The sequence below is a fragment of the Protopterus annectens genome, chromosome 9.part0 (assembly GCF_019279795.1).
Source record: "Protopterus annectens isolate FY-2018-M chromosome 9.part0, PAN1.0, whole genome shotgun sequence".
Classification (NCBI taxonomy): Eukaryota; Metazoa; Chordata; order Ceratodontiformes; family Protopteridae; genus Protopterus; species Protopterus annectens.
The window spans coordinates 731,215,380-731,238,838 of record NC_056743.1 but is presented as its reverse complement, the minus strand read 5'-3'; the positions used below and the strand labels follow the sequence as shown (position 1 = coordinate 731,238,838).

Genomic DNA, 23,459 nt, shown 5'->3' with positions numbered 1-23,459 from the left:
TAGGATCAACCTAGGTCGCTTCTGTTTGCCCACCTCCATGCCATCGTTCTCAAACCTGACTTGTTTTTTATTGCTAAATGGGTTGCCCCTATCATAATCAGCTAGGTCTCTCTGGAATTTTTGCATTTTCCTTGCCTTAAGCTGCTGTTCAAGATTAAGGAGGTCTTTGCTAAGTTTGTTAAGGCATATGTCATACAATGGTAAGCCTTCAAATATCTTGATTTCCTCAAACAATCTAGTTACTTCAGCTGTATCTTTGTCTATAGTGCCATCATAATAGGAGGCCAAAACCCCCACAAACCCATGGAGGCTTGTTGTTGAGCTGTGGCCCACTGTTCCACTAATTCGGTATCCATCTTACTCACCAGAGGTTGTATGCGTACCCTAAGGCCCCTAGGCGCTATTCCCTTAGTCATATATGCTTTGAACAATTTGGAGTGTCACACATTGTTCCATAAGGACCTCATGCATTTCGTTAATTTTTGAAAGTGGGCTTCACAGGTATCCTCCAATGTCAAAGAGTTCAAACTATTATTAGGGTTACTGTTTTGGCCCAAACCAAATACCCCCAGATTATCCTGATCTGCTGATAATCCCTGTAATGTGCTGGTCAAATCCATGGGGAATAGGTGGTCTATACCAGTTATATATATGTATATACAAATATTATATATATATATATATATATATATATATATATATATATATATATATATATATATATATACATGTTTTAGATGTCCCTGTATAATAATAAATCAGTGTCCACTTAGACAGATTTGAGGATATAAATCACCAAAGGGTGTAGGAATTGCATGAGCCCAGAGATGTATTGGTACCTGAAAAATATCTATAGATCAATAGATCAATAACAATAAATAACAAGGGTCCAATGTATGGAATCAGCCATTGGTAGTTGGGAGGCACATGAACCAAATCCTATTTCAGGCCCCCAATCAAAATGACTAGAGTCATTCAAACTGTTCAAAAAAATGTTCGAAAAATACAGCAATGCTAGGTTTGTTTAAATAAAATTCACAAACCTTCCGTGATAGATTCCAAAACCTAAGAAATGGACAATAATAGCCTTTGCTATTTGATCCTTGAGCAGGAATCCATTTCCATAACACAATGAATTACTGTATTTTTGAAAATTGTTATAACCATTAAAAAGAAGAATATAACAGTGCTATGTCCATTTCATTATGTCTAACTGCCCAAAAGGCCTAAATGAACAATAATAGCCTTTGCTGTATAATACGTAGCATATAGTGCCAACATACATAAGGCCCTTAGCCAAGCTCCTAATAGCTAATGTAAAATAAGACCAACATGTCTGGGTTCAAGCAATAACTCCCTTGGTTTTATACATCTTATTGAACAAATCAATATCCCTGGGTCTGTTTGTTATACATATAGAAAACATGGTCATACGGTCCACCACACCCCTAAATATTGGTCAAATACTTCTACAATAGATGTTTAAAGGATGAACAATAGATTTCATATATCCTATGGATCTGTTTGTTAAAAAATGTGGTCATAGGGTACACCAAACCCCTAAATATTGATCAAATATTTCCGGAATGGATGTTGAAAATGAACAGCAGATCCTATATGTCCGAAAAAGGAGACAGGGACAGCTAATTCCTTATCAATCAAGGACTATGACTGAAAAATACTATCAATATTCGTCCCTAATATGTTGCACAAACACTAGTTTATAAAGTGGTAAAGACCAGCAATCATGTAAACTGACAATTTCCCACCTAATTGTATCAATATATAAGCCAAAACAATGTCCCCTAATATTCAAATATTAAACATCCATATATGAGTAGTATCCTGTTCCTGCTTAAATTCAAATAAGAATAACGGTAATCACGACTTAAAATAGGACCCAAAATCTTCACTTGATATCACGTTCACACTAGTATACATTTAAAGATTGTATAATAAAAGGTTTTGCTACCTCTGATATAAAAGTTCCCATGGCGCCTATCAAAAAGAGTAGGTGTCCTTTGTTTACATGTTTCTACATAATACATTATTTACATATTTCCATTCTTAGATCTGTATATATTTACAAAATTATGCAATTATTTGAATAGGTTCATTCTCATTTTCTACACATAATCTATTGTTCTTATATGCATATTCATTAATTCAATCCCCACTCCTTTTTCAATAACCAAAATCTGATTTTTCTCAATATAGTTGGCAATATTCATTCCCCATTAAATATAATTTCATTCATTTTCTCATTCCATATTACTCATACTATAGAAAACAATTTTTTATCCAAATTCAATTTTGATTCTTAACCTCTGCTCTTATAATATGCATATTCAATCATATTCATATTTATATTATTACTGCACTGAAAATCTCTAAAAAAAATTCTGTACACAATTTATTAAACAGCTTTTTTTTTATTCTCTTACATTCAAAAATACATGTTCTGTTATTTCTTCTTCACCACAATACAAACATATTCTTTATTTTTTCTTTTGTATGACATGTTAACTTTTACTGGTAAATTTTTATTCCTAATCTCCGCAAAAAAAAATTGTGACATTCACCTTTATCACTACACTGTTTCTTTCTTTAACTGCTTTAATATTTTCCTCTGGTACATTTTCCCATGGATGAATGCAATAATATTGTCTCATAATATTTTTTACATCATGTTTTTCTATCTTCTTCTATTTCATCAATCTTTATTTCCACATTTTTTTTCTTTTGTTAATACTTCTCTTTTCTTCATTATAACATTCTTTTATTGTTTTATTTCTTCTTATTGCTTCCCAAATTCTTCATTTCATCTTATATTTAAATAGTCTTCATAGGTTCATAGGTTCATATGTAGGTACTAGGCCATCGGCCAAGGGCCTAAGTAAGCCTAGCCAACAAGGTTCCCTGGCTTATGCCACCCAAGAAAGTTAATTTCCTGTGCCCCTGTCAAACAGAGCCACAGAAGGCGGGGTGTATCTCCTATTTCCCATCCACTCATCAAGATTTTTCTTGAAGAGTGCTAATGAGGAGCTTTGTTTGATATAGATAGGTAGTTTGTTCCAGAGTATAGGAAGTCTCTGGGACAGGAATCTATCCCTCCAGCATGTCCTGTTTATTGTGGTGATGAGGTTTAGGTCCCTAGAGCATGTAGCTCAGAGGGATTGGGATAACTTTCAGTGTAGCATGTCCAACAGATCTGGGTTTAACATAGCTTTATATGTTAGGCAGAGATCTCCTTGAAGTAGGCAATATGCTACAGAGTAAAGCTGGAGTTTTTTGAGACAGTCAGTGTAGGGCATCTGTATGAGGCCAGTAATCTTCTTTGTGAGGTACTTCTGTGGCCTTTCCAACTGCTGCAGATGTCTTGTGAGGTACATTCCAAAAGGGGCGTATAATAGGTCTAATGAGTGCCGGGTAGAGGGAAATAATGACCTCTTTTTTCCTGGATGAGAAACTTTTTCTGATGAGGTGTGCCACATAGAAGGATTTCCTGACTACTGTGGCGATGTGATTATCAAAGGAGAGACTACTGTCCACCTGAATCCCAAGGTCTCTTATCACACATTCAACGTTAAGTAGACTGCTGTTTATGTGGTAGTTTATGGGTACAGAGTTTTTACCAAAGGGGATGACAATGCACTTTTTGGCACTGAGCTTGAGGCCAGGCCTCTGACACCAGGCATCTGTCTCAGTGAGGCCCTTCTCTAGGTGTCCACATCATTTGGGGACTCGACTATGGCTCCTAGTTTGCAGTCATCTGTGAACTTCATTATCCAGAGGCCTTCTGTGTTACCCTGTACTTCAGAGAAGTAGATACCAAACAGGAGAGGTCCCTGGACTGAACCCTGTGGTACTCCACTTGTCACTGGTTATTACTAAATTCTCATTATTTGGTTTACCCATTGCAAAACCTTATACAAATTTAATGATGTAGTGCACAATACTGGAGTCAACATACCCAGTCCTCCTTTTTCTTTGTTCATATATAATACGCCATTTTAACTGGATTTAATCTAGAACCCCATTACAATAAAAATTATTTCTAACAATTGCTTCTCATACATTATCAGAATCATAACAACACTTGATTAATATGCTATTTTGCTTATTAATACTGAATTAATCAAATTTACTTTCTTCTTATAAAGCTAGTCTATAACTTTTGCCATAGAACACAGATTTATTCCTTTAATGTTGTTTCCCATTGTTCTATTTTCTTCTTTATCAAAATGTTTTCCGAATGCCAACATTTCTTTTATTGAGAATTGTGTCCCTGTTACTTCCATTCCTTTACTTTTATCTTTATTTAAAGTCATACCTATTTGTTTCAAATGGTTTACTATGGCAACTTTGAAATTGCCTCGGTCGACTGGCACATGGTCGGAAGGCAGTTTCCCAGGTAGGCAGAATGTCAACCCAAAATCGATCGAATTACACTACAGCAAATGTGTAGTTTAGGTCGATAATTATGGTTCAACATTGTGCAGGGAGGTCACGATTCAGTGAGGAACAGGGAATTGGCCCATTTCCTCACTGCAGTGCAATCTCAGAGTTAGTATATTTAATATACAGGATGGGGGTGCAGGGGGGCATAGCCCCCCTGCAAAATACTACAAGTAACATACCATTGACTGTAGAGTTCAATGGTATGTTAATGTGCATAGCAGGAAGTGAGTGACCCCACCTCCTGCTATGTCAAATACATTGAACCACGCTGGTCGATGGATTCAGTTTCGCTTTGGTTTACCATTTGAAATTTTGTATTCAGTATTTCGAGTTGACCTTTGTTATTGGTCTACCGAAGCTGATTCAAAATTTCTATAGTAAACCCTTTCAAACAATCAGTTAAATAAAATACAGCTTCTGTCACCCATTCCCTATTTTTAGTTACTAAAATAATATTATCTGCATACCACATCAAAACTGGAATTTCAAATGTCTGTATGAATTATTTATTTTTTATTCTTCATTTTACAAGGTGACCTCACTGACTACCATATTTATGACTAAAGCCATCCATTCACTAAAATTCTTACTTTATTGTTGTTATTATCTGTCTTACAAAGTTGCTTAATTTTATTTCTAATATTGTACATCTCCATCATTTCCCGGAGCATGTCATGTTGTATTGAATCAAAGGCTTTATAATATCACCTACTATAAGTTTTACGTCCTCTCTCCTTTTTAGGATATCATTCACTATTTCTCTCATCGATTGTTGATTGAGTGATAGTACCTGCTGAGATGATTGTATATGCTAATACAACTCATTCAAATGGTATTCAATACCCTGTTTAGGTTGGTAAATAATGCCTTTTTACCCTCCCTTAAGTGTTCTTTATATTGCTTTCATAGCTGCGAGCAGGTCAGAAAAGTCTCCTAGGCTCAACACTGTATTTTGAAAGCAACATTTATGAAAAGAATATAATTTTTCTTTCAGTTAAAAAGCAGTTTCTTTGTACTGCTTTCTTGCCATCATAAACTAGAAGACTCTTTCTGTAAAGACAATCTGGCAATTCATAAGCAATACAACAGCACTTTCTACATATCCAGGGAGAAAAGAAAACACTGTTCATGGCTGAAATGGCTTGCAGCATTATGAAACGCACAAGTCTTTATTGGTTATAGAATGCTCTTGCTCATATACCAACACTTCCCCAAATGATATTTTAATTGTGTAAAATAAAGGGAAATGTTTGTTTTGCTTCTGTTTGACTATTGCCTGTCATTCTTGGTATTGCCTTTCACTAGCTGGTATGATAAACTGATTAAAGGAATTAATGTAGCTCACTGTACCTTCCTACAAATATGTACTATTAATTGGTTCATTTCAAAAGGAATCTCCTGTTAGTTCACATATATTTACAATTTAATATTTTTATGTCACATAAAATAACACCAATATGCAAAAATAGTTTGAACTGCATAAATAAGGATTGCAGATCAGCTAATAATATTCAAGAGACAACAATTAAACTGCAGATTGTTTCCCCAGTGAAAAACATAAACCTCAGTGTAACATTGTTTCATTCAGGGGGTTGGCTATTTGATACAGGAGCAGGACATCTGGCCTGTGCCACTTGTGATTTGTGATCTGGGGAGATGGATATATGGATGGATGGATGGATGGATGGACGGATGGATGGATGACTGCATGGATGGGTGACTGGGTAGATTTCAGCACACAGTGGTCAGCTCATCTACCTCAGGGATTGGCTTGCAATTTTCTACCTCTGAGTTAGTCTTTATTTGAGGCTGGAGAATGATAGAGTATTGCACATGTGCATCTGAGTAAAAGGAGAACAAAAGCATTTTGTACATTGTATGCAAGAATGCACATGCATGAGGAACACCACTCATACCCACCCCTCCCATGAAATAATAGGACAAACAAAAATTCCCACTTGAGGAATGGATGATGCTGTATTTGGATGTCTCTACCTCCTCCTCCTCTTCTTCTGCCCCAGAGAATATAAAGGCTCTGACAAATGTAACCCCAGGCTAGTGGCCCTGGCACAAAGGATGAGCTGGGTTGTCCAGAAGGGAAGATGGAGTTCAGAGGAGAGGCACTGGTAGTAGTTTTTGGTCATTTTGGCAGCTGCAAACTTTCCATATGGAATATAACATTTGGGTCAATACCTAGATTTCATAAGAAGCACAGTTAATGCTGGGCACACATAAAATTGTTAAAAATTACCTCAGCACAGGAATGTTATATCATCAACCACCAATATCCATTGTGCAACACACCATTTTGGCTACACCCAGGATTATTGTCTTAGTTTTTAATTGTAAACTGTGTCATACATTCTTCAACTGGTACTGGACCACAGCATCAGGAGCATTATTACTACAAACTCAATAGCTTGCACTCAGCAGAACTGACAAGTGAATGTTGTTTTTTAATCAAAGTCCCTTGCATAGGTATAGAAGGGATATGTGGCTTAATAAGGGATGGCGTTTCACTTCAACAATTTTTGAAAAATACATTGAGTCTACCTACATAGAAGAATCTACAAGGCAACAGGACAACTCTCAGTGCAGTGCATGTGAAATATCCCACTTATTAGTCACATTTTTTTGCATTCTGCTCTGTCAATGTAAGAGACCACTGAACCTTGTAAACATGGCACATCAATGGACCATTACTAATGCTGTATCACTTTCACTATCAATTTTCTCAAGCCAGCCCCATCTAAATAACAGTGACTATTAATAAAGGCCTTGTAAGTGGTTATACTAATGCTTATACTGTAAAACATATTTTACAGAAAACACATGCATTCAGTACTAGACTATTTAATGCTTACCCAAGTTACGACTTTCATGTTCAGTTCCGTATATGTAATAGGAAATGTTCTTTAGCAGCACAACATACAATTAAAGCAAATTAGATAAGTATTTTTGAAAAAAGAGACTGACGCAAAATTAAGTTTTATTATCTGAAGACTTCAATTATTTCAGTCTTTTTTTTTTTTTTTTTTTTTTCAGCGAGAGATTGCAGGAGATGCCTCTGAATCTGCCCTTCTAAAATTTACTGAGACAACTTTTGGATCAGTCAAAGAAATGAGAGAGAAGAATCCTAAAATTCTGGAAATTCCATTCAATTCATCCAACAAATATCAGGTAACAATTTTTTAGTCAGAGATTGACTTCATGCCAAACTACTGTTGCAGTACGTGAGCTGGTAAGCTTTTTAGCAAGCCATGAGTTGGAAATTTGGCAAAGAAAAGTAAGCTTCAATGATAGAATGTCATCTTTCCATACTAGAGGAGAAAGGAGACTGTTTCAAACCATACAAATCTACCACTGGTTGCCAGTGTTGAGTTACCAGTGAGTAACATGTGTGAAAAGTACTACATACAGGACATATGATGTTGCATGTAGGATCCTGAATGTGAAACATGATTTCACTGTATACACAGTGCAGGAAGGAAGTTATGATATGAAGAAATCATGTAGGTCATATGATAGTCACAGTACCATGTCACCCAACTCTCACTCCTCTCAAACATGGAAGAATAGGGTGCCAGCCCACTCTCACTCCTCTTAAATGTGGAAGAATAGGGTGCCACCCAACTCTCACTCCTCTCAAGCATGGAAGAATAGCATGCCACTCAACTCTCACTCCTCTCAAATGTGGAAGAATAGGTGTAGGCTCAAAATGAGTTGTATTATGACCTAATGGAGGGGGGACCAGAAAAATAATTTAGATCATTAGTATGAAGAGGAAAACCCAGCCACTGGGGATGCACAAGCCAGTGCATTTCTTTGTGCGGGTCCCAAGTCCGGATAAATTGGTAGAGTTGCATCAGGAAGGGTATCCAGCATAAAACTTCGCCAAATAATTCATGCAGACACCAGTAAATATTTCCATACCAGATCGGCCGAGGCCTGGGTAAACAATGACCGCCACCAGTACTGTTAGCCAACAGGGTGCTGGTGGAAATTGGGCTACTGTTGGCTGAAAGAGGAGAAGAGGCAGAAGGCATGGCCGAAGGCAGGAAGAGAGGAGAAAGGCTAGGACTGTGGTAGTGAGGGTCGGAACTTTGAATGTTGGCAGTATGACTTGTATAGGGAGAGAGCTAGCTGAGATCATGGACAGAAGGAAGGTTGGTATATTGTGTGTGCAAGAGACCAAATGGAAGGGGAGTAAGGCTAGGTGTATCGGAGGAGGGTTCAAATTGTTCTATCATGGTGTGGATGGCAGGAGAAATGGCGTAGGCATTATCCTGAAGGAACAGTATGCTAAGAGTGTTTTGGAGGTGAAAAGAGTGTCGGATAGAGTGATGTTTATGAAGCTGGAAATTGATGGTGTAATGATGAATGTTGTTAGTGCATATACTCCACAAGTTGGGTGTGCGATGGATGAGAAAGAAAAATTTTGGAGTGAGTTAGATGAAGTGATGACTGTACCCAAGGGTGAGAGAGTGGTGATTGGAGCAGATTTCAATGGGCATGTTAATGAAGGGAACAGAGGGGATGAGGAAGTGATGGGTAGGTATGGTGTTAAACAAAGAAATGCAGAAGGTCAGATGGTAGTGGTTTTTGCGAAAAGGATGGACATGGCTGTGGTGAATACGTATTTTAACAAGAGGGAGAAGCATAGGGTGACATACAAGAGTGGAGGAAGATGCACACAGGTGGATTATATCTTATGTAAGAGGGCCAGTTTGAAGGAGATTTGAGGCTGTAAAGTGGTGACCGGGGAAAGTGTAGTTAGGCAGCATAGGATGGCGGTTTGTAGGATGACGTTGGTGATCAAGAAGAGGAGGAGGAGTATGAGGGCAGCACCAAGGATCAAATGGTGGAAATTGAAAAAGGGTAATTGTGAGGTGGAGTTCAAGGATGAGTTAAGACAGGCACTGGGTGGCAGTGAAGAGTTACCAAATAGCTGGGTAACTATAGCAGAGCTAGTAAGGGAGACGGCTAAAAAGGTGCTTGGTATGACATCTGGACAGAGGAAGGATGACAAAGAGACATGGTGGTGGAATGAGGAAGTATAGGAGAGTATATAGAGAAAGAGATTGGCAAAGAAGAAGGGTCATTGTCAGAGAGATGAAGAAAGCAGATATGACTATAAGGAGATTAGGTGCATGGCAAAGAGAGAGGTGGCTAAGGCTAAGGATAAGGCATATGAAGAGTTGTATGAAAGGCTGGACACTAAGGAGGGAGAAAAGGACCTGTACCGATTGGCTAGACAGAGGGACCGGGCTAGGAAAGATGTGCAGCAAGTAAAGGTGATAAAAGATAATGAGGGAAACATACAAGCAAGCGGGGAGAGTGTGTTGAGGAGATGGAAAGAGTACTTTGAGGGGTTGATGAATGAAGAGAATGAGAGGGAGAGAAGGTTGGATGATGCGGGGATAGTGAATCACGAAGTGCAATGGATTAGCAAGGAGGAAGTAAGGATAGCTATGAAGAGGACGAAGAACGGAAAGGCTGTTGGTCCAGATGACATACATGTGGAAGCATGGAGGTGTTTAGTTGAAATGGCAGTGGAGTTTTTAACTAGATTGTTTAATGAAATCTTGGAAAGTGAGACGATGCCTGAAGAATGGAGAAAAACTGTTTTGGTACCAATTTTTAAGAATAAGGGTGATGTGCAGAGCTGTAGTAACTACAGAGGGATTAAATTGATCAGTGATAGCATGAAGTTATGGGAAAGAGTAGTGAAAGCTAGGTTAAGAAGGGATGTGATGATTAGTGATCAGCAGTTTGGTTTCATGCCAGGAAAAAGCACTACAGATACGATGTTTGCTCTGAGAGTGTTGATGGAGAAGTACAGAGAAGGTCAGAAGGAGTTGCATTCTGTTTTTGTAGACTTAGAGAAAGCATATGACAGGGTGCCTAGAGAGGAGTTGTGGTATTGTATGAGGAAGTCAGGAGTGTCAGAGAAGTATGTAAGAGTGGTACAGGATATGTACGAGGGTAATGTAACAGCAGTGAGGTCTGTGGTGGGAGTGATGGATGCATTTAAGGTGGAGGTGGGGTTACATCAAGGATCAGCTCTGAGCCCTTTCTTATTTGCAATGGTGATGGACAGGTTGACAGACGAGATCAGACAGGAGTCCCAGTGGATATGATGTTTGCAGATGACATTGTGATCTGTAGTGAGAGTAGGGAACAGGTGGAGGAGACTCTGGAGAGATGGAGAGATGCTCTAGAAAGAAGAGGAATGAAGGTCAGCAGGACTAAGACAGAATATATGTGTGTGAATGAGAGGGAGGATAGAGGAATGGTGAGGATGCAATGAGTAGAGGTGGTGAAGGTGGATGAGTTTAAATACTTGGGATCAGTAGTTCAGAGTAACAGTGAGTGTGGAAGAGAGGTGAAGAAGAGAGTACAGGCAGGATGGAGTGGGTGGAGAAGAGTGTCAGGAGTGATTTATGACAGACGATTACCAGTAAGAGTGAAAGGGAAGGTCTACAAGAGGGTAGTGAGACCAGCTAAGTTTTATGGGTTGGAGACAGTGGCATTGACAAAAAGGCAGGAGTTTGAGCTGGATGTGACAGAGTTAAAGATGTTAAGATTTGCACTGGGTGTGACAAGGGTGGACAGGATTAGGAATAAGTATATTAGAGGGTCAGCCCAGGTTGGAAGGTTTGGAGACAAAGCCAGAGAGGCAAGATTACATTGGTTTGGACATGTGCTGAGGAGGGATGCTGAGTATATTGGGAAAAAAATGCTAAGGATGAAGCTGCCAGGTAACAGGAAAAGAGGAAGTCCTAAGATAAGGTTTATGGAAGTGGTGAAAGAGGACATGCAGGTGGTTGGTGTGACAGAGCAAGATGCAGAGGACAGGAAGAAATGGAAACAGATGATCCACTGTGGCGACCCCTAATGGGAACAGCCGAAAGAAGATGATGAGTATGAAGAGGAAGCATGAAAAGATAAATGTGCCTGAACTATGCCAGTTATCTATGCAGGCATCTTAACCTTTCCAGATACTACCTGTATTTGTCTACTGACTTTTATAGACCTTTGTGAAACAGATATGTACAGAAACAGGAAGCAAGGCAAAAATGTGAGGCACATAATTACAAATCTCATAACTTCAACCACAAAACTATGAAAAGGGGAACTCCCAAGTCAGTATTATAAATGAAAGCAAATGGGGAAGAGCCCCTTCTCATGTTGGAGTGTAGGGGGGATCTTCACTCTAACAGTACTACAGTATGTTTTGATATTATCTGTAATTAGTTGTCATTGGCACTTAGATGCTTGGGTGTCCATAGTTATAGAATCACACAACACACACACACACACACACACACACACACACACACATATATATATATATATATATATCTATATATATATAATTATGGCTTACTATTGAATGTGTGAAAGTTAGTTTACAAAATCCCAAGTTGAAATTATATTGCCTTTGGAAAGTTGAGACACAGCTTGCATTCATGGTTTTGAGCATCACTGTTTATAGTCGTATCGAACTACAGTGGGGATCAGGACAATTACCCTTTTCCTCATTGTAGTGCAATCTTGGAGTTGGAATATATAATTAGCAGCGGGTCAGGGAGTGTGGGTGGCATAAACCCCAACATGTGGGGTGTACAGGGGTTTGCCCCCCTGCAAAAATGTGTAAGACATCTCCGGATGTCAAGGTAAGTTGGATAATGTCGATAATTTCGGCTTCATTACTGACATTTCCGCATTTCCTGGTGTGAGGAAATGCTAGTGTCATTTTCGTTCATTCGATTGGAGCAAGTCATTACTCGAAACAGAGATTTCCAGAATTTTGATAATAAACTTACTTATATTATGTGTGTGTGTGTGTGTGTGTGTGTGTGTGTGTGTGTGTGTGTGTGTGTGTGTGTCTTATACATGGCTGATATTTGATTGAATGGTCATTTTGCTGAATTGCAAATTAGTGAGTTTAAATGATTGAAAGTCCAGTTAGCTGAATGGCGATTTGACTGGAAGTCTATTTCATTCTGCTGTAAATGTTAAACTAAAACAGTTAACTGTTCTTTCTCCATCTTAAATCCTAGTTGTCAATCCATAAAAATGCAAACCAGGAAGAATCCACGTACCTATACTATATATAATTCTATATAGTTCTGTAATACAGAAGTAAAATATGTAAAAGTATATGAAGAAGCTTTAGCTGGTGATTAATTTTGCCAATACTTAATTACTGGCAATATGGTTTCTATTTGTGCATTGTCAGCAATTCTCCGTGTGTGGTATGTTCACTTTTCTCCATAACAGTGGGAATGTGGTTTACCCCCATCCTGCAAAAAAACTCTTTTAGAACCATATTCCCTTGGGTAATTTTTAGATATATGATGTTTCATTTTACATTGTATTCAGTTAAATTGTGTTTCAGTGAAATGATCTTTCAACTTCTTTTTTCTAAATAAATTGCCTTTCAATGAAATTGTCATTCAACCATTTGTCCTATAATGACAGATATACATGCATACACACACATATGCCCACACCTCTGCTGTCGTAAATGTTAAACTGAAACAGTTAACTGTTCTTTCTCCATCTTAAATCCTAGCTGTCAATCCATAAAAATGCAAACCAGGAAGAATCCAAGTACCTGCTGGTAATGAAAGGTGCACCTGAGAGAATTCTAGATCGCTGTTCTACCATCATGATTCATGGCAAAGAGCAGAAACTAGATGATGAGGTGAAAGAAGCCTTCCAAAACACCTATCTTGAACTAGGAGGGCTAGGAGAGAGAATACTAGGTAAGGAAAGATATAGTGATATCGAATAATGCACAAGAAATGTAAACGAATGCATAGGCCAGTTATGCTGTACAAGAAATATACCCAGTTTATAAATGATGTTCTTCATGAAGTGAGGTGATTCTACTCCGATATCAGGAAAAAGACAAATCAGTTAAGTCCTTCTGATCTTAACAAATTTCATGCAACCCCTGCTTAACTTGTTATGGTCACGTCTCAGGCCAGGAAGACAACTCTATTAGTACTGACCAGCAAAGAAAGTGGCAGAATGAAAAACACATTTGCTTCTGACTGCTGTCAGTACTGGTAATGTATCCCTGACGTCCTGTTATAAACTTACAATGAAGCTAGAATAGCAGGATGCGTGTTCACCTGCATTGTCTGACGAATACAAAGTCTGAAACTGAAATGTATGTCATTATTTAGTGACTTCAGTCCTCAGGGATTTGTCTGAAAACCAAAGATTTTATGAGGAGTAGATCAAACATACGGGGTAAAAATGTGGACAGTTGAAAGGCATGGCAAGGTGAGTGTAGACATGCTGTCTTTTTGACAGTGCTCGCTAAGTGCTTTATAGTTTGAAAGCTGCCAAAATGCCTAGCAGTTTTTTCCTGTAAATAGTAGTACATGAAGCAAATAAAGCTCCATGCACTACAAAGAATTATGATCAGGTCTCTGATCACAACCTTTAATTATGTGTTCAACACATGGATGCCAAAATTCACCTCTCGAGCTACACTAGCGAGGTGAATTTTTTGGGATCCATTACTTGAACACATAATAAACAAGCTATGATCAGTAACTTGATCCTAACCCTCTGTTTTCATACTCGGTCACTCAAACCCTGTACAGAAATGCAACTATATATTGCGACAGTATAGTTCAGTTCTGTAATGCAAATAGTAGAGTTTAAGACACCGATATAATGCATTACTTTGGATAACCAAAGACAGTTAACCACTACAATATAACAAAATATATTCTGACTGAAATATATGGTTTTGTATTTTTAAAAAAAGTAACTAATATCCCAGCTTTAGATATCTAAAATAAAATTTTGTAGCAGAGTTATTTCTGTACAAAACTTTGTTTGCCCATTATTGCACTGCTAAAAGTAACATAACACATTATTTAAAAATAACCTCGCAGCTGGCAGAAAACAGCAAATAAATGCTAGTCAAAACTTCCAAAGTAAGCAATAAATGTTTAATAAGAACGTAAGCACTTTCACGGCCACAACAAGCCACTTCATCAGACAATTTAAAAATATAATTGCTGCACTAATAAATATTACAACCACCTATCACAGCTCGCTATCTCAGTGAACAGCTAATTAAAGTGACAGATGCAACTGATACTCAGCACATAAAACAACAATAAAAAGTGTTCAACATGAAATGCATAGATTAGTTATATTTAGCCCAATAAAACCTCAAAAAGTATACTCAAATGACCTAAAACTATTTACAAATTATTTATAAGATGAACTATGCATCAAAACTGAATAGTATAAAAGCAGTGTATGGAATAATAAAGCTATTGTACATCCTATGAACAGCTCACTTGAGAAATACATTACTTCAAATGTGTAGACCTCAACAATGGTCTAAGGGGGAACATTATCATTAAGTTCCATGGCTTGATGTGCCCCTAGCCTAAGGATCCATTCCAACTCCACCACCTCAGTGCGATTCACTAAATCTCCTCCTCTTATAATGGGGTGCACTACATAAAGGACCTGAAATACAAAAGAATGTGTTTTTAGTCTGTATTCAGCACATTTTTCGCTAGGGCACTGAAATGGTGCCCTTTGCGAATACAATACAAATGATCCCTGATCCTTTCCTTGAGACATCTGTTGGTCTTGCCCACATAAAACTGAAAACAGCATTGACAGTGGGCAAGATAAACAACATGCTATACCACGCAATTTGGAAAAGCATTTCTCTGCTGGAGTTGGCATGGCAAGCAAACATTTTTAACAATAACACCATGACAGTAAATCAGTCTTTAAACTGGCTCATACAGAGAGGACAGCACAAGCTTCCTTCAACCATGTGACTTCAAAAGACAGGTGGTTGCAAGAATGCTTTAAATTTATTATTGTAAATAAATTCCATAATTATTTCTGCTGTTCATATACCAGTACTTTGCTAAACTCTTCTTTTCCTTTGTATGCAAATATCATTTATGCTTATATTTCAAATCTGGCACCATGTCAAAATTTCAAGAGTCTCATAAAGAACCTTTCTGCATTATTTTGCTTTGTGCATAGTCTGTTGCATCATTGCATCTTACTTATTGATAGGTGCCTTTCTTTTCTTAATGATTACCTCTGTTCTGGAATAAGGCTGCAAAGGTCATTGGACCAATAGTTAACCAATCAACAAATAAATGTTTAGGGTCAGAGTTCGTTATTAGGCATGTAGTCCAGGTGACCATTGAGGAAACTAGCCATCTTCTAAATTGCCACAGATCACTACCAGGTTAAATAATTTGCTCGGAGTCACACAGTAGATCAGTAAAGGTTAAGGGAATCAAACTCTGGATTATAGGAATCAGATGGTAGCCTTAATCTGTTGTGCTGCCAGGCAATCTAAATAAATGTTATAAATAATCAGCTTTAATGCAGATAAATCTTCATTTAATAGGATCATAGGCTCATCGAAGGTTGCTATGCTAATGGCCCTGAGGCCCTTACAAGACTAGCCAAGAGTTTATCCCAAAAAAAAAGAAACCTCAATCAGCACCTGTTTCCCCTGTCAATGAGGGACACAGGTGGAACCCCTGGGACAAATTTGTGGTTTTCCATCTGCTCTTGCATTTAGCATCAAGTACTAACAAAACTTCAGATGTGCAATAAATTGATCTTGCAAAGGTCAGAATAGTCCAGCAATTTTCATTTCAAAGTTGTTATACACAGAAACAGATGCAAAGTAATGTGAGCACAGTGCTGTTTTGTCAAGATATAATGTTGTCTCTATAGTGGGCTACTTCAGTTATTCTTAATGATCCTTTTATTGTTGTTTATGTTCCTTGTCTCCAGCTTCTAAATGCCTTCTCTGCAAGTAATAAGGGAGTTATCCTATAGTTTTCTGCTTATACAATACTTGTTTAGTATGCATGCTACATTTCCTAGCTTAAAATACCAATTTTAGCATTCTTGTACATCCAAACTAAAACATCATGTTAAGCTTGATACATTGCAAGTGTGAATCATATTTGTTCATAGGTTCATAGGTTGGTACTAGGCTATTGGCCCTAGGGCCTATACAAGCCTAACCATAACAATTCCCTGGCTATTTCTTCCCACACTATTTACTTCCCTGGTCACCCTGACGTGATCCCCAGGGTGAATTTCCTTTCACCCATCCAATCATCATGGTTCCTTTTGGACTATGCTATGCAGAAAGTAGACAGACCTGTTTCTAAGTGAAACAGCTATCTAGCTACTTAGTATGAATTCCATTGTTTCACTTAACAAAACAATGGCCTGGGTCCAGAAAGTTGCACAATATAACAACTCTGTTTTTCATCAGAATTTTTCTTTTTCAAAACACACACACACACACACACACACACACACACACACACACACACACACACACACACACACACACACACACACACTCATGCATGCATGCACACGTGCACAGTTTTCATCCATATTGCCATACTTGTAAATATAGTAGACAGCTTTTTACAACAATATTCAGAATAATTCATGCAACTAATGAAGCTTATTAAGAAAATAAAGGTTAGAAGGCAGCTTATTTTGCCTTTCAGATATTAACCACAGAAGAACGTATGCATAGTTATCTGTTTTCATTCCTAGTAATGACTAATACATCATTCTTAAAGCATGTCAGTGTCATGGAGTGAAGTGATTTTAATTTATCTGTCACATGGTATTAGAATGTGAACACAAAAACAAGGTGTGCCTGCTGGATGCTCACTCAGTGCTTACCTCAGTTTCACTGCCACCTCCAGTTTCTTCCACAATTTTTTTTTCTTGTTGATCAGAACTTTGTAAAACATCAAAACTTTATAGCAATAGAATATATAATTTCTGTATATCTTTAACAAGTTTGTGCAATTTCTATGGTGTGTGTGTGTGTGTATGTGTGTGTGTGTGTGTGTGTGTGTGTGTGTGTGTGTGTGTGTGTGTGTGTGTGTGCGTGTAAAATATTTAATCCTTATGCTGAAATGTTGACAATATGATTTAAAATTAGTTACAAACATGTAAGTAAAAAGCATGATATTTTGACATTGGGAAATCGACAGTCAGTTGGTAAAAAAAAGTTAAAATATTCAAGAGGGGAACAGATTAATGGAAACAGACTAGATGTTAGAGTAGGGGTGTCCAACCTTTTCAGTTGCAAGGGCTGCATTGAGTCAACAGAAATGGTCTGTGGGCAAACGGCAACAAAAAAAAAAAAAAAGAAAAAGTCTCTAACGACGCGTCGTAAACTAAAGAGCAAATGACCCAAGGTATATGCGTACTAATACAAAGTCGACCCACTGGCTGTATTGTAGGTGAATTTGAACAATAAATAAATTAATAAATGTAATCCAGTGTAATGCTGCATAAATGCAGTTCATGTATGGGGGACAGAAGGGCATGAAGAGCCATCCTGCAGCAGAAGTCAAACTGCAAACTAATCAGCATGTAGTAAAAATACATGTGAAAAAAAATTATAATCAATACAAAATCATTTTGAGACAGAAAGATGCATTCTGCTAAGAAATTAAACAAAAAAAAATCCTATGATCTCACCACTAGAGCATTGCACAGTTTGCAACCAGAAACTTTGCAATTTTAGCATTCTTCTTCCTAATATACTTCATATCTTACTGATGTGGATGCTGAAAGTTAGATTAACAACACAAAAAGCAATCAGCTGGTGTTAAGACAAATATCTCAGATACATTACTGGCCAATGTGAGGCAAGGTGTAATTACATGTTTGCTAAACCAGATCTTTGAAATGGAACTGCTTCAAAATGGTCAGTCTTACTCCTGAAACTTTTGCCTCAGTTATCAGAAATGGTGCTTTTTATGGACTTAAGCTTAGAAAAACACACACCTCCCAAGTGTACTTCATTATGAGGAACATTCCTCATTCTGAATTTTAGAAACCCCATGTTGCTCACAGTTCTGTACTGAAAGGGTCTGTCACACATTCCGTCTTAAGACATTTGAACTGATATCCATGGTAAATAGAAATTAATCACATTAATTCATCAAAAGAACTTTTTTTATAAAGTAACAAAGTTAGCCTTCCCTTAAGCATCCTAGTTGAAGCTGTTAGTAAGTGCTTCACATACTGCCCACTTGTTCTACGTTGTGAGAGGTAGTGTTCCACAGAATGAGTGGTAGTGTCACATTCTGGAGATGAAAGGTTAGGCTCTATGACAGCACTTACTACTCTTAACAAGCATCTGTGTTTTAAACACTTCATCTTTACTCACACCTGTGCAATAAATAATTCTGTGACATGCCTGCTTACAATGCCATAAAACAGGAATAAATGGATTTTGCTACAAAAGTTGTCATAGCCCTGCAGCATACACCTTCTATGTGCACAGCAGTAGACAGCCATCATACTAAGGGACATTTCTGTTACAACATCATCACGTTAACTTATTCACGTACAGTATGAGCATACACATGATGCACCAGTATAAAGCATTCATCTGGCAACATTTTTCTCTTACAACCACTTAACTGGGGTAAACTTCTCCACAGTGTGTATTATTTTCTGACAAACATCTGTGTCGTGCATCTATTAAAATACATTCTCTTTGACTAAAACTTGTTCAGTGCATGCCTTGCTGTGGTCACCCTCTCCACATTCCTATTACAGTCACTTGCCTAACTACTGGAGGCTCTGTGCTATGTACTGTACCATGACATATTGCTTCAGAATACTCACTGATGAGAGATCAACACACCTCCCTTCAGATATTTCACTGTAACTCACACTTCAGCTCTCATATATATTTTATGATGCAGCTGATGTCCGCCACATCAGAAGTACTGCACAGTGCTCTTCAGTAATATCATTGGTGTAGTTTGCACTTTTTGCTTTCATAGAAACAAGAAAAGGGTAAACAAAAAATAAAAAAAATCAGAGATGTAGATCTCCCAAAGTTTTTCTCATCACGTGTGCAGAGGAAGCTACTTGTCCATCCATCCGTCCATTTCAGTACCTTTTTTATCCATATCATTGTGCCTGAATGTCATAGTAAAAGAATCATATAGCTTAGCTTACCTTTTACTGGTGGAGATGTAGTCCGTGGGTAAAAATAAATAAATCCTCCTCACTCTGAGTCTTCTCTTTTGTCACCGCGATCTCACTCCTTCCTTCAGCTGAAACTTTACCGCAAATGTAAAAAACGACCGAACGGTGTTTTGGCGCATGCGCAGACCAGCTGAAAGACGCTGTTGGCACATGCGCAGAACAGCTTAAGGACGCGGACGTGAAAACACATGGAAAATAAGTGAAATTTCAATATAAGGGTCGCAGGCTGCATGGAAGAGCTCTGAGGGCCGCGGGTTGGACACTCCTGTGTTAGAGGGTGGCTCCAAACAGTGGGTTGCATAAATTTGCAGGAAGATCTTATCAACAATAAACAAGTGTAAAAGACGATGTTAGAAATAGGATCATGGATTATACACTTATACACAATTAAGTAAAGGATATACCACCCCTTGGTGTTTAATGGTTATTAGTACATATATTTGTAAATTCCAACACTGTGGTGGGTGTTTACATTTCTATTGACAGCCAGGTTAATAGTTCAATTGTTTTCTCAGAAGTTCTTAGTATATATATATATATATATATATATATATATATATATTTAATAAAAATGATAGTTTTAAAGGTTTTATGCATATTTAACTCCATGTTAGGGGAGCATGATTTTTAATGAGTTTCTTTTGTTTTAACAATGGATTACTGTGATTGGCTAAGTTGGTGTATGAACAAAAGGAAGTTTCTGTGCTTGCTGTCTGTTGAAGTTACGTGATAATTAAATGAACAAAAGTGCTAACAGAACTCTCTGCAGTCCATGTCTCCTTTCAGTAGTTTATGTTTTTTTAGTTACCAAAAAAAAAAAAAACTGAATCCTGAATGCAGTTTTAGTTTGGGAATCTTTGGATTAATGTCCCTCAACCGATTGGCTATGCTTTTTTGTGTGCATTTAGTGCCATCTTCTGGATGAAATGGATAGTACGCCATTTATATATATATATATATATATATATATATATATATATATATTTCAAGTTTAGTATTATTTAATGGTTGATCTTTTCTTGGGCGGCTGCGGTGGTACAGCGGCTAGCATTGCTGCCTCACAGCAAGAGGTTCTCCGGTTCAATCTTTGGCTGGGGTGCCTTCTGTGCAGAGTCTGCATGTCCTCCTTGTGGTCACGTGGGTCTCCTCCAGGTGCTCTGGTTTCCTCCCAAAGACATACTAGCATGTAGGTGGATTGGATACTCTAAATTGGCCCTATGGATGAGTGCATGTGTGTGCCTTCCGTGGAAGGTTGGGTGCCAGGCTGGCAACTCAACACTGCAAAACTTCACTGCCAATCATGAGCAGACAGGTGATCCACTGTGGCAACCCCTAACCGGGAATAGCCAAAAGAAGAAGAATGGTTGATCTTTTATTACACAATGATAGCTCATTAGTATAAAAAAGTGCATATTAATTGGTCAGCCCAGTGTGCCTGGTATAAATTTGGGCATATACAAAACAAGTCCAGTCGCTGATGCACCATTGAGCGGTCTGAATTTTTTTCTTTTGGTTTATGGTACAGAAGCATTAGTCTCAGCTACAACTATTCAGATTTTTGCCTCATATGTTTTAGCTGTTCCTCATAAAATTTGTGTTTTTTCCGACAAATTGCTGAGGAATGAAGTCACTAAATAATGATATGCATTTCAGTTTCAGACTTTCTTTCCTTCAGACAATGCACAATAACACAAATATTATTATTCTCACAGCTTTCGAAGTTTATAAGAGCAACATTTACAGTTGGTCCCCTTTTAGAGCCTTTGTCCCCCCCCCTTTATTTATGGTTTTGTCCACATTTCTCGACCTAAGAGATTGAGAGCTATTTACAGAGGGCAGATCAAATACAAGGATGATCAGGTACATTCTGCAAAACTAAAGAAACGTACCTGATTTCCTTGTACTTGCATTTCTGCCCTGTCTCTCTCATACCCCTCAACTGTACAGATGCTATTATTTAAAAAAAAAGTAATAGAAATCTTCCTGCCTCCATTGCTTGTTTTCCACAGTGCCGATGTACTGTACAAGCATGGGAACATAATCCCGATATGCATGCACAGTACATCAAGGGCTTTGCCCTCGTGATCAAACCACATTAACTATGGGTAAATTATTTATTTGGCAATTGTTTACCAGGAAAGTCAAACTGGGTCATGAGGTACCCATTTTCAATAGAGGCCCAGGCAGAAAAGCTCCAGATATATATGTAATCTTCAATATACCCACACCCACTCATAGGTTATTGCTTAATTATTTAACAGAGTCTTCTATTGTTTAACTTTTAAATGTATGCCCTTAGTGACTAAATTTACATGTCTGGCTCTGCTCAAGATTTGACAACATAATGACATTATTTTATTTGTTTTATTGAATGGTATAACCTTTAAGAATATTAGTTATAAACATTTAACCCCAAACACATAATAATAATCATTGAAACCATCCAGTATGTCTTTTTTAACAAAAAAACAGTTTGTTGGAAATAATATATCTTTATGTTTTGCACTTTTGTACTATGAAGGCTGTAATAAATTATATAAAATTTCATCCAGCAAATTATTCACATCTGCTTTCTGTTTGTCCATCACAATGTGTCTGAGTTATGTACCAATGTTTTCTACTTTGGCAAATATTGTCCAAAAATCTAACCCACTTATGTTTTGCCTGCCTAATAAAGTTCGCCGAACTGTCCTACCAGATATTTGTCTGTTTGTCCCATTTAAGTGCTGTTATACTTCTTGTTATAAATAAAATATCACTTCAAAGCTGTATAACAGAGCCATTCAGAGATACTCCAGCTAGTCAAGCTTTGTATTTCATTTTATTTGAGAACTTTTCCTACTCTTTTTAATAAGTCTCAGATATCTGTTATATCCACCTGAGTTATCACCAACTCAAGCAGATAGGGCCTTGGTTTAACATCGTATCCAAAGGATTATGTACCGAGGAGCACAGCACCCCTTATGGCACACTGCTTACCTAACTAATTGGTCTGAGAGTAAAACCCACAGCCTTCTGTAATAAAGATGAGTGTGCTACTGATGCAGATACTGATGCAGATTGTATTGCAGCATTCTAAGCTGAACAGAGCTAAAAGATACTTTCACCCAGTTGCAATGGATATAGTGATGTTTTCAGGAAAACAATAATTGTTCCTATCAAAACTTTGTAAATCTATTACAACCAATATTTTGATAACAAAAATATCATCAAACAATATTTGAAATCATAACAGTAATCCACATAGGCGTGTATATTAAAGTTAAACAATAATGGACATATTAGGCTATAAAAAGACACCAGCTCAGTCTTACTTTTTTAAGGTTATGGCTAAAGAAACAATACATTTGAATACAAAAGGAAGTGATTATGGCTTTTTTATGCACAGGAGACAACCACTAATTTTTATTTTCATTTATTTTTTTTTAAGACTGGATTTGCTGTAGTAATGCAGTTTCTGGATGAAATCCTTTTCTTAAAACAGAGTCTGGAGTACAATAGTATGTGAAGCTTTGTCTACTGTGTGTAGTCTTGCTGAAAGGGCATGAATGCTTACCTGTTTGTTTGGTGCCATCATCTGGCCATAGTTGATATTTCACATTATCATTTTTTTAAACTCTGAAATAGTTAATAGTATTATATAATACAAGTATATAATACATAATTAATCATTTTAATGCATATCAATATAAAATAGCAACTCATGAACCTATATACAATATGTATATCATGTTAAATTATTTTATAAAGTACTCATAAATAATCAATAATCATGTAGCAATCAGCACGATTCACTGTACTTGGATGATTCAAGCAATACATAACAATTTTTTTTTTCCAGGACAGATAATCTAACATACTAAATAGTATATTATAGTGCTATTAAACAGTTTGCTTGCAATGCATGAGACAGCTTAAAC

The 23,459-nt window shown here is 37.4% G+C and overlaps 1 protein-coding gene across 1 annotated transcript in view; it reads left to right on the top strand.

The window, feature by feature from the left end:
* LOC122811488 (sodium/potassium-transporting ATPase subunit alpha-1-like) overlaps positions 1-23,459 on the top strand; it is a 182,201-nt gene that overhangs the window by 88,871 nt on the left and 69,871 nt on the right. Inside the window, exons 11-12 of the mRNA XM_044083357.1 lie at positions 7,507-7,641; positions 13,043-13,235. Coding sequence (XP_043939292.1) covers positions 7,507-7,641; positions 13,043-13,235 — 328 coding nt within the window. The remainder of the gene's footprint in view (positions 1-7,506; positions 7,642-13,042; positions 13,236-23,459) is intronic.